General features: G+C 32.0%; 1 protein-coding gene across 5 annotated transcripts in view; it reads right to left on the bottom strand.

Annotated features, from left to right (window-relative positions):
• The window catches only part of LOC121130026 (solute carrier family 35 member F3), a 370,274-nt gene that overhangs the window by 113,529 nt on the left and 240,937 nt on the right, over positions 1 to 15,808 (bottom strand). For 4 of the 5 annotated variants that reach the window (XM_040725716.2, XM_071893780.1, XM_071893781.1 and 1 more), the window contains 2 exons: positions 12,198 to 12,599; positions 4,186 to 4,453 (listed from right to left, as the gene is read on the bottom strand). In XM_040725716.2, the coding sequence (XP_040581650.1) occupies positions 4,186 to 4,453; positions 12,198 to 12,464 (535 nt within the window). In that variant the 5' untranslated portion in view covers positions 12,465 to 12,599. The remainder of the gene's footprint in view (positions 1 to 4,185; positions 4,454 to 12,197; positions 12,600 to 15,808) is intronic. The other variant, XM_071893783.1, reaches the window with a different exon arrangement.

The following is a 15,808-nucleotide window of genomic DNA, read 5'->3' as shown; positions in this document are numbered from 1 at the left end:
TGGCACTGCAGGGAACATTACGCAGTTTAGCTTGTCGGCAAGTGTGACAGAATGTCGCACCATTAATATTATTATTCTGTCCATCCCATTTGAGCCATGGGATGGTATTACAGGATTGTTTTCGAAATCGGCGCCTGTATTTATCTTTTTTGAATTCACATGTTGGATGATTAGTTCAAGGGAGCACATATCGGCGGATTGATACACCTGAGGCTGTTCGGTCTCTGGACGATATTATCATTATCTTACCGAATTTCTACAGCAAATACGACTGCCCTCTCTCTGAATTAGAATTGCTGATATCCATTTTTAATTCTGCATCAGGCTCAGGATTTATTTTGACTGATTTTTTAGTTCTTCCACTTGGTGGTTCCGACAGTTACCCTAGGAATTTTTTTGTCAGCTGTTGATTCCATTATCTCGTTTGATACGTCATGGCTATTTCATAATCTATTCTTTTTGATAAATAATCAAAGTAATAAATTATGAATACTTATCCGTATACAAATAGACAGGAATAGAATTTATTGTTGATCCCTCGTTGTTTCTATAACAAATACATTGGTCATTTTATTATTTGTATGAATAAATTTTGGCTATCATACATAAATACAAACGTATAGCCAGCTTTCAATAAAATATCACGAAGCAGTATTATAATACAGTATAGAATTATATACTATCTATATTTTAATAACATGAAATATATCAAAGTAATTCATTTTAAAAAGGTTGTAGAAATAATAGTCTGAGCGAAAGAAGAGATATCTAGCAGTTGGTATGATTGACTTATTCCCCAAGCCACCATATGATTTTTGCCTTTTTTTCTGTCTCTTTGCGGATGAAAGGTTGCGTGATACAATAAAGGTAACGACCTGCCAGATTGAATAAATTTTGTACATATGTGTTTGTATGTGAGAGTACGTTTATGTATGTGTTTATTAGTTTTAAGACTGGGTCCAATATCCTTTTTTTTTCGTTTTGGTCTTAAGAGATTTTTTCTAGACCGATTTTTCGGTATCACTTTGTGGACCGATTTGTTTTTCGGTCAAATTTTAGAGACCAATTTTCTCTTTTTTTTCTAGATCAACCGTCACTGATTTTTTCAAAAAAATCTAAAACGTACATCATATATTCTTAAACAAATACTGTATAAATATAATATCTATTTATTTAGTCAATTATTTAGGCAAATCAGGGGATTTATAAGTAATAAGTATACGTTTCCTCGTACATTAGTTAGTTTATTTATTTTATTATTAAGTGGACTTCTATGTTAGAGGGAATCAAAGGAAGATACTTCTTACTTGATCATCCATATCAAGAGATGCTCGAAGTCAGAATTCCATTTCCCATGGAACGACGGGATTAATATTCATCCACTATCTCTTATTAAACTTCGAATGACCCTTCAGACTCGCTTTATTGATATGGATGGGATTTTTAATAATATAAATAACAGTTTTATTCTCCTTGCATTCAAAAACAATGTCTCATAACTCTTACAACTTTTAATGTTCTAAAGTCTATTATAACTTTTACTTGATCCATTTTACCTTATTTGTAATTTTGAAAACTTTCTTAAGATGACTTTTTTTCCAGCGAATGGTCCGATTAAACAAAAGAACGGATTCAAAAAAATCTCCAAAACACTTTTTATTTCTACTTACGCATCCTGCCAGATTTTTCCTCTACGTAAATTGACATTTTGTAAAATACCTAGTAATCGAACATAATTGTGTGGCCAGAACACAACATTGTGGCTTATCATGCTCTGTGTTGATAGGCTAAATAATCATTTCAATATTAATGCTATATTCTTTTAGCCTTAACCCTCTGCAAAATATACATCCGTCTTATAAAAACTGAGATAATTGGCCTGCGAAGCACGGTTATAAATATTAATGTTCATTTATAAATTATATTAAAAAAGTCATAGCTTATTTTTGTTTGTTCGGCGTAAAGGGGTTCTTTTTTTTGGGGGGGAGGGAGGGGTATCATTTTTTAACTGCCAACTTCCGGTGCCTATTTCAGTCCCAATGCTCAAGACTGTACCTATTGTTTAATAATGAGTATCTCCACATTTCTCAGATATTTGAATACTAAGTGTTTACATATTTGACGGAAATATGTACATGAAATATTGAGGTATTATTATTAATGAAGTTAAAAAATATGATAAATGATTCTAATTATTTGAAAGTTTATTTCAAATACAGTCTCATAAATCAAATGAAGGTTCTAAATCAAGAATTTGTTACTCCTTTTGTTTTTAAAATTGGTCAAATTATGTGTAAACATTTATTCGGCATACATACTAAGTAGTCCATTAACATCTGAACACTTTGAATTTTAAACTTCAGCAAAATATTAGTTATAAATTAACCGAAGAATTTCAACAAAATTAATACTATAAATAAATGCGTGTCAGAGTTCTTTTCATCAAGAATATCGCCATCTTTAGGGGTAATAATGGCTTCCAGGCGGCAGCAAAAGGCCTTGCACAAGCTGCAGATGTAGTCCTCATTTATGGCGTCCATGTGCTGGTTAACAGTGACTATGATGCCTCAGTGTTTGGACAACAGACACTGCAGGCGGTCTCCTGGACATGACTACACCCAAAAGGTGTAGTCAATGGGGTTATCATCAGGGCTGTAAGGGGGTCAAAAATTTGAATAAATAGTTGGAAAGACTCATTCAAAAATTCTTGCGACTCAGAAAATGTGTTTCTTTCATTGATGGTGTCAAAAGTGGCCTCTCTTTTCTCTCATACGGCTCTTTCCACCCCCTTTTGTGATAGTTCTCGGGACAGCCTGGTGTGAAACTCCGAAACTGTCCGAAACTCCGACTGTCGTGGGCAGTGGTTCTGGAAACACCCAACTGTTTGGAGTCACGAATGGAAATTTGTCGATCAGGTTCATTTTTGAAATTTAAAAATTAATCTTTTGTGAATAGCTGTAGATTTTTTATTTTTCTTTCGAAAAAAATTAATATTTGAAATTTTTTTCAGAAGAATTTAATTTTTTTTTATAAATAGCTGTTGATTTTTAATTTTTTCGTTGGAAAAAAAATAATACTTGAAATTTGATTTCCAACAAACTTAGCTTTTTTGTGTAAAGTTCTGGATTTTTTAAAGTAAAAAAAAATTATTATTTTTTTTTTTTGCGGAAGCCCGTGTAAATACCTATATATTATATTTTATTTTCCAAAGGCATTATGATTATTGAAGAGAGAACATAAAAGTATAAAGTAATAACTACTGCTTGAAAGACGAAACGTAACACTGAGGATTTGTTGCCGAGTTAAATATGAGTGTCAAAGGATAATTCAGGATCGACATTGAAGTAATTATTCCCTAACTCATTGCTAAATATGGAGTAGGGCTTATATATTTTATTTATTTCATCTTTTAGGTGCTTGCAGCTAACTTAATAAAACGTCAGTACAGCTGAACTGCTCTTCTCTAAAACATTCTTTTAATTGTCATGGTGGCCATGTTTATTTTCGCTTTCTTTTTTTAGAGCACCAAAATGCTGATATTTACAATGATAAACCTTTTCGGTATGCACGGAAGGGGGGGGGGCACGGCCCCCAATATCATTTGACATCATACATTGAAATCTTCAATCTAAATACCTAACTGTCTCTTTATTTTTCGATGTTGTTTTGGACGATGAATTTAATTAATTTAGGCCAAGTTAAGATAAAAAAACAAAACAATAATGACGTAGATCAATGGACAGTACGTGCGGGAAAATTATTCTCTTGAACTCAATGTGCTTAGGTTCACGCCCCATTTCTTCCTAGAGTAGTAAGTACTATATATTTTACGTATATAGACTTCAAAGAAGATTCCTAGGTCAGATGGAGAAATGTAATATTATAATGTTTACTAATACTTTATCAGTGTAACTCCATCTGACCAATGATAGGAACAGTACAGAGAAAAACAATCACTAGGTTTAACTAATAAAAGAGTTCAAACTTGTTCTTCAATCTAGGTACATCCCTAGTACAGCTCAGTTTATAGCAGCTGCTTTGTTTCACCCTGAACTTTATTTTTAAAATCAATGTTCTCTTTGTAAAAATAATAAATTAGTAATTGTAGCCACGCAACATGAAATGATAATATGAATTAATGATATTTTAACTTGATCAAATTTATACTACTAAAGTTAGGCCTACCGTTTGAAACAATGGAAGAGGTTGATGGCTCTTGAAGTTCAATGACGGGAGTTGAGGACTGTATTCGACGAAAGGCAGAGTTCCTTCGAACTGGACTACCGTTTGAAGTTGTGGCGGTATTGGGATTAAGATGATATGAATGGGGATGGAGTGGTCCGTTTCCCGTGACTGTAAAGGCCGCTATAGTTGAGGGCGATAAAGAGCTCTTTCGTGAGGATACAGAGGCTATTTCCATTTCTAGCTCTGGATTGTCGGATATCACACTCAGCTAGAAATATAGAATATATATTAAAAGAGTGAGAAATATTATTCGTTGAATATCTAACGAGGAAATGTAATCTAAAAATCCTAGTTTGTTCATTCAAATAGTTTTTAAAGCAACTAAAATGGGAATAATTATTTAATGATATTTAAAATGTTTTATAGTGAACCTATTTTAAGTATTATTTAAAAGAAACACATAACCTTTGCATTCGAATAAAATAAGTTTTCTTACACTGAAAAAATATATTTTTTTAGAGGCATTCGTATTTAATTAATGAAGTCGACACAAAGAATCAATATGAAAATTGAACAGACAAGCTGGAACATAAATCAATAAAGTGATTAGTACCTTGCTGGGTTTTTTATCTAGGTACGACATTATTCTACTTCAACTTTTCGTAGTTATACAGTATGAAAATTACTTCTTACCCTAGATTATTATTTTTTTTTAATTCATGGAATTGTAAATTTAATAAATATCACAAATCTTCAATACAATATCTAATGTATCCCCTGTCGAGTGAGTCCTCGTACTTTTGAATTTATAAAGTATGCACGCTATTTTTATTTTAATAAAAATAATATCCTTTTGATGGAGGCCAATATATATATGACCCAAAAATGATTAGCCTTTAAATGTAACTCTGTATCTCTCATAAAATATATCTCTGACACTCGACTCCTTATCCCTTCAGAACCCTTACATTTTGAGAAAAACATTTCCGGGGTCTCTTTTTCAATTTGACGATTTTTAAATTCAATCAAATCTTCTCAGAAATTGTTCGCGAGGATTAGTAAAGAGCTTAGAAATAAATAGCTTAGGCCGTCTTCAAATATGGCTAAATACCCTACACCCTAGCATTGTCCCCAGGGCAGTTAGTAGGGGTTCCTTGGATGTATGTGATGCACTGGCAGGGGGTTTTAAGGATCCAGGGGTACACTCAAGTGCCCAGTGGAACTTGAGGGCTTAGAAATATTTTTTGATATTCGCAGGGGTTCTTTGGATATATGTGATGCTTTGGTGGGGTTGTTAACTATCCCACATTGCCTCCGGAACCCCGAACAATCCGTAGGCTTTGAACTAGTTTGTGGTGTTAGAGGGGTTCCTTGGTTGTATCAGATACCAACCCCGGGACACTATCCAATCCGAGGGCAGAGAGTATTCAACCATATTTTAGGAGACCCTAAGCTTTTTATCCTCCCCTCCTATATTGCAATAATATTATTCGTACTTGAAGGTACTCCCTTGGGGCATGGAACAAACAAATATGTTTGGATATTTGTCATAAATGATATTAAGCGAATTTATTATGTGTTATTAAATATCATGGGGTTTGAAAATAATACGGGCAATTTTCCTCCATACAAAAGAAAGCATATAAAAAAGAAAAAGACAAAGAAAACTACAGCCTTGTCTAATCTCCTTTTCACGTAGATTAGCCCCCAAAGGGGGGTTTGACTCATCACTGAATGATGCTTGAATTTGATTTACAAATTTTAACGGAGTTTCTTGATTCTTTGCAACTTGATGCCCTTCATCTTCGTGATAAGAGGGTGACGTCTTCCCCTGATGTAGGACTTCAAGCCAAAGTAATCCTTGATGACATGGTAAGATTGCTTTAAATCTGTTTTAAATATATTTTAATGCTAAAAATTGCATTAATATGCCCCTTTCAGCATTAAAAACAAATTTTTGTTGATACAAAATTGTATTTTTTTTTATTCATTTGCAAATTTTGCAATTTTACATCAATATTTTGTGAATTTCATTAATTTGTTAACTCTTAAGTCGTTCTTTTGATTTGATCATTTCCATTTTTTTCAATTTAAGGTAAATGCATTGCTACAAATGTAATATCAGCTGTCATACCATTCATCACACTCAATCTCAGTAAACTTAATGAGTACATTTTTTGTAACTAAAGTATAGAAGTTTTTATCCAAAATGAAATTATAATATTTCAAACCATAATAATGACAAATTATATCTTGTTGATGCCAGAAATTTCAAAAGTGAAAAGAACCAAATTTTTGCATTGTATATTTGCTGTTACATTTTCTAATAATCACGTACAAACATTTTATATATGGGATCAAAATACCCGGGATATTTACCTCTATCAAGGATATAGAGAGTCTCGCCATGATAGTAGGACACAAACGTTTGTATTTAATTAACAGTCCTAGTCTAACTCAACTCTTATTTTAAACTAAAACCAAAACAAACAAACACAAAGTAGCCATTTGGATAGAGTACCAGGTGTTCCATAGAAATCTGAACACTTACTAGTTCAATAATTAATGAAGGTGGAGTGATTGAAATTAATTCATATTCCGTGATCCCTCTAACTTACTTACAAGTCGAGAAAGTGACACTTGAACCGTTCGCCACTCCTTGACACCGACTCGTGTGAAACAGGTAGAATGGCAGGTACTTAAGCATGGGAGACCTTGGTTAATCAATGAGACACTTAGGTCTACAAGACAACACGCCTCTGTCATGCCCTTGGGCTTTGTTGCCTCTGACAGCAAGGTAAGCCCTCTGATGTTGTTCTCGATCGTGTACAGGATCACGAGGTGGTTTTAGGCAAATTATCCTGATAGAAATATAGTTTTACAGCAGGATGGTGCGCCTAAACATACTTCAAAAATGGCACCAGTATGGTTGGTGAGACACTCTAAGCTAGCACTTGGGTGACTTAAAACCCTTCTGCCACCCCCTGGAAGCCATCATTGCCGCTAGGAGCGGCTACACTAATGATTAAGAGAGCTCTGATACACATCTATTAATAGTATTAAAATTGATGAAATTCTATTTTTAATTAATAGCGTATCTCTTGTTGAAGTTTAAAATTTAAAGTGTTTAGATTTTAATGGACCACTCGGTATATGTATTTTGATTTGTATCCTATAAAAAAAAAGAAATACTGAGCTGGCAATAACAATAAAACAGGGGTTTCGAATAGTCCTAGGATCTAAACAATTGAAATTTGTTTTGACTAACTCTTATGATTTTATACTTTTCCATGTTTTATGGGTAGAAGAATGAAACAGGCATTCACAAATATTATTTGTTAATTTACATAAACAAATGCATAACCTTTTGAGTGTTTTGATTTTTGGGTGAAAGGATTTACACATACTATTTGTATTCATCAGCTAAAGTAAATATACCCATACATTAATAAATTATGATTTAGTTCATCAATCATTTTTACGTAAAGAATAAGTTGGAAAGTAAGAGACAGGGGTTGAAATACTTTTTTCCTTAATTTATTCTAGGTACTTTACTTAGGGAATTAAGTTGGAAAGCGATCTGAAATACAAGTCTTGATCAAGTTTCAAACCTTTTCTCATAATTACAAGTTCATGAATATTTTCATCGAGTCCTCAGATACTTTAAATCAGTGGTTCTCAAATGGGGAGACGCGTACCCCTTGGTGTACTTGGATGTACTCCAGGGGTACTTGAGATTTTGAAAGAATATTTTAAAAGTGGCACCTAGCTCAGGGGCGTCCACAGGAGGTGGACTGGAACTGCTGTATCCTCCCAAGTTAAAGAGTTTTTGTTTCTTACTATAAAATTTAATGTTTGATTTTTTTGTCGAAAAAGGATATTTAAAATTTCATTTAATTTCAGTGAATTGTTGTGGATTTTTAAATTTTTTCCAAAAAATTTTATATTTGAAATTTTTTTTTCAAAAATTTTCATTTTTGTGAACAGCTCTAGATTTTCATTTTTTTTAAAAGACTTAATTTTTGAGAATAAATCTAGATTTTGAAATTTTTTCCACAAAATTTAATTTTGATAATAGCTATGGATTTTTAAAATTTTTAATGAATAGGTTTTTGGCTAGGCTTAATTTATTATGTAATGTTTAAATAGTGAATTGTTGTGGATTTTTTTTTTACCAAAAATTTTATATTTTTTTTTCAAAAAATTTCATTGTTTGTGAACAGCTCTAGATTTTGAATTTTTTTTCCTAAAAGACTTAATTTTTGAGAATAAATATAGATTTTTGAAATTTTGTTCCACAAAATTTAATTTTTGATAATAACTATGGATTTTTGAAATTCTTTTGTGAATAGGTTTTTTGGCTAGGCTTAATTTATTATGTAATGTTTCTCTCTGGCAAAAGAAGCTTATATATATATATGCAAGACAAGCATTCTGAAGAAGAATAGTCATCATTCTATCTGAAAACGCAAGTAATTCCTTCTGGACAGAGATTAATTGGAAGTAAGTTTGTTTTTCAACAGGACAAAGACTCAAAACATACATTTAAGCTCTGCAAAAACTTTTCAGAAAAGAAAAAAGCCTTTCATATCTGATCTATTATGTAATGGCCAGGTGAATCTCCTGATTGGAACCCAATTGAGCTGGTGTGGGAACACCTAGACAGAAAAGTTCCAGAAAATGCCCCAGAAGTTAGTTGAACATTTTGAAGAATACTTGAAATGATATCACATCTGCCTATTCTGAAAAACTAACGGCAAGAATGTCAACAGTCTGTAAAGCTTTTATGTGAGCAAAGTGAGGATTTTTTAATGAAGCTAAAATTTAAAAAAAATACTAAATTTAAAAAAAATTATTTATACCCATATTGAACCTTTATTTTTCTTCAATTTGTTAGCCTAATTATTATGTTACCTGATGATAAAGTCATAGGTAGTTCGAAAAATAAGTGACATTCATTTTTTGTTTCCAAACTTTTTCTTGCCAGTGTATATCATAATTCCTATGCATTTTCCGTATATGTTAAAATTTGATTGAAATATAAATGCTGGTTTGTAAAAAGGAATTAACTCCAGCAGGCGTTTTGTATTTAATGTAATCGTTTTTTGTTTTTGTTTGCGAGGGCTCTAGAGACTAAAGTACTTATTTTTAATCACTTTATTTAATTTTTTTTCTCCCAAACTATTAATTTAATTATTTTTTTCTTCTTGAGGAGATAACTTAAATATTGAGTAGTAATTACGTGTGCTCATGAAAAACAGAGAGTACCACTGAGGATTTCTTTGGGAGTGACCTAAATATATTATTAAATCAATTTTTGTCTTTTAGTAGACGCCTAATTACTCAGGGCAATGCTGGATACTACCCTTAGCAAAATATAAATGTATGTTACTCAGAGTAGAGGGCGCTTAGAAAATCCTACTCAAGAGTAGTTACATTTTTTTAAACAACTACTTTAAAACAAGCTTCAGACTGTCAACCCATTTTGTGGATTTTCTTAAGTTTACTCTTGTTTTATTGGTTACCTTGTTTCCACTATCACTTTTCGATACCAACATGGGACAAAAACATAATATTTTCTTATGCAATATGATTGTTATAAACCTTGCTCAGGATATGAGTAATAAATAACAAGTATTACTCTCAATAACTTTAAATGAAATTTTACCAGTCTCCCTACTTTTTAAAAATAATTTGATTATCTACCAAAAGAGGACGCTAATTTTATATGGATATTGAACTCTCTCCTTTACTTGTGAGGCCCTCTATAGTTACTTTCTCTTACTAATGATAAAAAAGAAAGCATGTTAATGGTTTTTTTCCTTTTTTTGTAAAGGTACATTAATACATACTGAAGTTACCAAACTTTTTTTGTATTTGATAAGAAATAAAGCAACAGGTGAATCTACAACCAGTTGATGAACAAAACTTTGTCTAGTAATTTATAGTAGAAATAAATTTCTGTATGAAAAGCTAGAGTCATGTTTCATTCTTTTTCTACGTTGTCATTCTTGCGAAAAGTTTTACTAAAACTTTTTTATTATTTATTATACTTTTCCTTATTTTTTTGTATGTAATGAATACTAATTCATTCTTTTAAAGGTAACTTACCAAGTGGTCCATTAACATCTAAACACATCTAATTTTAAATTTCAACACGATATAATTTAATTAATATCAAAAAACTTTCAACAAAATTATTACAATAAATAGATGTGTGTCTAAGGTCTCTTAAGCATTAATATAGCCGTACCTGGCGGTAATAATGGCTTCCAGGTAATGGCGGAAAGCCAGAATCCCGATGCGGATGTAGTAATCTGTCATAGCGTTCCAGTGCTGGCTGAAAGAGGTTATGAGAGCCTCGGTGTTTGGATGATAGCCACTGCAGGCTTCCCCTCGACATTCACCCAAAATATGTAATCAAGAGGGTTGGCATCAGGCAGGAGACGCAGGAGATGGGTTTATTTCATTTTTGATATCAAAAGTGGCCTCTTCACCTTCACAAGTCTCTTTCTACCCACTTTTTTTGAAATTTCTCTTGAGAGTCTAGTATGAAAACCCTAGATCTCTTACATGGACCCGCATGGACTTGAGAGGATTGGCAAAGTATGTTTTCTTTCACTCCTTTGTGTCCAGTTGACTTTTTTGAACGAATTTTTCTTCCTTTCTGACGTTTCGGACTTACTGACGGCGGTCTTGGAGACGCCGAACCACTTAAAATCCGCGAATGTATTTTCTGGATTTGTACGTTCGCTAGAGAAAGGTTAGTTTTGTTTTGTAATATATTGTTTATCCTTTTAATATATCGAAATATGAATTAATTTCAATACCTCAACCATCATTAATTATTGAATTTGTAAGTACTCTAATTTCAATGGATCACTCGTTACTCCTGTCTTGGAGAGGTTATATATTTTTTACTAAATCAAATCGTAAAATATATGTATGTAAATAGTATTCATATAAAGGCAGACCTACCTACGGTAAAGTATTGCTTTTATGATAATATATTAAGTAATGCATTAACACCAAAATAGATACATATATCTGAAACGAAATTATTTTTGTAAAAGGATGAACGAATTCTAAAATAACTTTTATTTAAAGAAATGAAATATAATCTTAATAGGAAATTATAAATACATATGTATACCTAAAACGAGCATATTGAATAGAAATAAGGCTAGAGGGCCTATATGTAATAAAAAAGTTATACATTTCGGAAATTAAATATTTTATTCATTTCAAGTATCGACAGCTGTACACACTGGTAGGTAAACATGCAAAATATCTTCATTTCTAGGATATACTATTTTTTTTTGAAGATCTTGTCTTTTTGTAACTACTAGCAAAGGTTTGCCTGGCGTTTTTCTGTCCAAGGAGGGAGGGGGAAATAACATTGATAATGGTCAATAGTCAGACAGTACTGGGACGCTATAACAGAAGTCTACATCCACAGCGGGTGTGCGACCTTTCGCCTCCACTTTAAAGCCCTTATTGCCGCTAAAAATGACAAATGTATTTTTAAAAAAATGAAGTATATTTCATTCTCTAGAAATTCTCAGGAAGCACATTGAGTTGAAGACAATTTTTTAACCCAAGTGAGTTGTCCATTAAGCTACGTCGTTTTGGGTGCACGCCCAGGGAAAGGTCTGAAGTGTCTGTCATTCTAATACCAAGGACTTTGTAGTCAATGTCAGTCAGCACTTGGACTCAATGACAGAAGACTACATCTGCAGTGGGTCCCAGGACTTTGGACCCCGCTTGGAAGCCATTGTTGCCAATTAGGGGTGCTACATTATTGATTAAGAGAGCTCAGGCACACATCTATTAAATGTATTAATTTTGTTGTTAATTAATAAATTATATTTTGTTCTGCTTTAAAATTCAAAGTTTTGTGATTTTAATGAATCATGGTCCTCATGAATGATGTTTAAAATTGTTTTGATATTGGCAACACAGGTTTTTTGGGTTAATATTATTTCCAAAAAAGCAAGACAAACATTACTCACCTTTTCAGGATTGGGTGTACTAGATCTTCGAAACGTTCCAGATCCCCTTCGAAAAAAGTTGCGAACTTTTGCAACATGATCCGGTTGCTGTGTACTCAAAAGTCCAGGAGGGGTTGTGGGACAGAGGGAGGAAGTGGAGCAGACACGTTGTATATTATTATTACTTGGGGCTTCAGTCACAGTAAGGGAAACACCATTGGTTACACCCAGGGTTTCAATATCGATCGTATTACAGCTATTATTCCTACGAAATCGCTCTGAATCCATTTATCCGCCGATGAATTAATAAAAAAATTCTGAATTTTTGATTCTGAATGAATGCCTGGATGATGTGGAAAGTTGACTGCTGCAATGATGTGTCTGTTGCTTTTGTTGGAGAGGGGAAAATTAGAAAGCCCAGTCCTGAAAAACAAGTAAAAAAGGACCCGGTTTTAATAAGACCATCAATCATTTGAAACTAGAAAAAATACAAATACCCAACAAAATTTGTAATGTCTGGAACACACTAAACAAAAATATAGATATAAAACACAGGCAAAAAACCCATAAATTTGATTTTATATACCCATTGTGTATGGGTCATTCCATAAAAAAATTAACAACCGTCTACAATAAAACAGTGTTCCCAAACATTTTAAAGTTCGGCCCTTAAAATATGTGGCTGGGGATTGTGCTATCCTTAGATCTCTCATTGAGAGATGAATGTAAAATTTGAAGAATTTTATAGAAATAAATGACTTAATGGTTATATATCAATCCTATAAATTTCAACCCAGAGGTAATTAATATAAGTTATTTGACTACATTTATCAAAAATAAAAATTTTAATTCTACATACATTGAAAAATTTAAGAAAAGAAAATATAACAAATAATTACATTCATCATTAATTAAGTTTTGATGGCACAATTGAAATTGTATTGTTCTTTTTGGAAATCATCTTGTGATTGTGTACCAGGATCCCCACAGATAGGAAGAAAGGCAGTCATCTAGTGGAACATACTCAACATTTAAATAAAGTTTAAAAGTTGTAAGTAAGAAAAATATGCAGATGAAAAACATGGCAGTAGTCAGAAACCATTTAAATATATACTTCATGGGCAAATATCATTTAAACATATAATTCATAGTCAATAAATTGAAAAATGTAAAGTTATGCAGTTTACATTCTAATATTTTTCTGAGAGTCATAAAAAAAATGTAAAACCTTTCAATTTTTCGTTCTAACAAAAATAGAGAAGAAAGATTTAAAGTTCAAAAAAATAATTTTCTAATAGATACAAATAGATGAATAATTTTTTTAAATGGTTTTTATTTTGATGTTATCTAAATGGTTCAACTCAAAATTTGTAGTTACAAATCCTCAAATGCACATAAGAAAATCATAATTGTTCAAGTGCGTTTAAAAGGCATCAATCCAGGTAAATATGTGAGTCAATTACTAGATAACGGTACCCAATTGTTTTTCCTAAAATTGAGATAAAGCTAGTTTGCTATTTTTATATAATGCTTTACAATTTGTATTAATTAAATATTTAAATGAATCCTCTGTAAAAATCACTTTAACAACTCAATTTTCTTTTCATTATGCCAGCCACATGTGATCTTGGTAAATGTTTATCAAAGAATATTTTGAGAGTATTCAAATTTCTTTTATCATTTTTCTTACTGTACTTCTGATTTTTGGAGGTGAATTAAATCCTATGGGGATTGAACATATCCCTAACATCGAATACAGAGTACGCCCCAACATTTGGGGGAAATTACATAGTTGACCCAAAATTATATAATTTTTGAAGATATTAGGGATGTTACAGTGGTTTTCAAACTTTTTAAAGAAGTACGTACCAAATTAGTTTTAAATCTATTGTACGTGTGGGGTAAAGAGGACTTAGTTGTACCACTCCATGCTAGAAATTTTCTAGTAGTTGTAATTTGTAACTTCTGTGAAATAAAAGCCATTATATCTACACTACTTTCGGCCCTATAAGGTCGATCAAAACAGCCAAGCATGTCCTGTGACATATTCTCTGAACTTATAACTCCAGAATACTTTTATTATGGTCATTAATTTTCTTTTTAAATTTAAGTATTATTCATAATTTATTAAAGTATTAATAGTGCACACACGCTATCTTAAAGATAGACAATGAAAAATTAAAAATAATTTATTTTGTTTATATTCAAATTCTAAACTAAAATGATCTACTAAAAATAAGTAATAGGTAAATTTATATTATAAAACCTTCTTCTAGACAACTTTTTTTTTGTTTTCCGTCCATTTGATGTAAATATAATCAAACCTGCGCCCTCCTTTTGACACTCTTAAAAATGCATTATATAAAACACCATCTGAAAATTCTGATTTTGGTCAATATTATCATTGCTAACATGCCATGTTCCTTCTTCAACTATAATGGAGATACATACTAACTCTCTAATTTTCTTCTTCCTTCATTTAACTAATTCCCTTTTTTAATTTGTATTTAATATACGTTCTCCCTTTTTCCCCTTGTTCAATAATTCTTGGTTGGATTTTTAATTTTTCTGATGTATCTTCAAATCGACAACCCAGACCTTAAAAAAAACTTTGAGACACTGTGAATTGATCTTGTTTCATAAAAAAAAAAAATCAACTTAATGGTGAAAAAAACAACAACAAACAAACAAACTTGTCCTCCAGAGTCCAAGAATTCTATCTGATCAGAATGAAAGATAGCTTTAGGTATGGAACATAAAATTATATACAACTTTTATTTTATGTCCAAATTTTGCATTTGTTTCTGTTTTTGAAATAAATGCATTTTTATCATTATTTTCTATGCGGGGAAGTACATTAGACACACACATCAATTGGTGGTTTTCTAAATATTGGGGCAAAGGAAGGTATATTAAAAAATAGGGGAAAAGAAAGAATATTTCATTTTTAGAAAGGATTATAAGTAGAGAACAGAACTTGAACTTTATTTGTTGAATTGTATGTAAACTAAAAAAAAGTTCACTAATCAAATAATATACTTATATTCTCTGTTAAATAAAAACTGTGTTTCTATTTTTCCAATAAGCAAAGTTTTTTTCTATATAAATTTATTGCAAATTTCTACTGTTTCAACTTGCCCCATTGATAGTGGTGTGTGTGTGTGGGGGGAATTGAGAGCACAAAGAATGATGTTATAGCTAAAATACCGTCAACTATTGTATAAGATAGGTACAGTATGTTGCATTTCGTTTTTTACTTTGCCAAAATAAATTCACGCCTCATATTATTTCTACAGGGAACGGGGATCAAATTGTCGCCTACTTTAAGCCTTGATAACTTGAAGACAACATTATCGAATAATAAACCGGTTACCAAATAGAAAAGCTATTTTTGTCAGCTGGCGATACGTAGTTCAGTTAGCATCATGCCGTCATCATATGAGGAGATAAAGAGCTATAAGTGGAACGGGGAGCTTTCGAGGTCCGCCGTAGTCATGGCATTGGTTAATAATGAAGGTGAAATCTCCAATTCAACGATTGCTTCAACCAAAAATCTCCATGCAGTGGTTAACCGAGAACTGTTATGACGTCGTAACCAAGGATTTCTGGCCTCCTAACTCTCCCGACCTTAA

The sequence above is a fragment of the Lepeophtheirus salmonis genome, chromosome Z, assembly GCF_016086655.4.
Source record: "Lepeophtheirus salmonis chromosome Z, UVic_Lsal_1.4, whole genome shotgun sequence".
NCBI lineage: Eukaryota > Metazoa > Arthropoda > Copepoda > Siphonostomatoida > Caligidae > Lepeophtheirus > Lepeophtheirus salmonis.
Note: the sequence above shows the minus strand (reverse complement) of the source record. Positions and strands in the feature narration are given on the sequence as shown.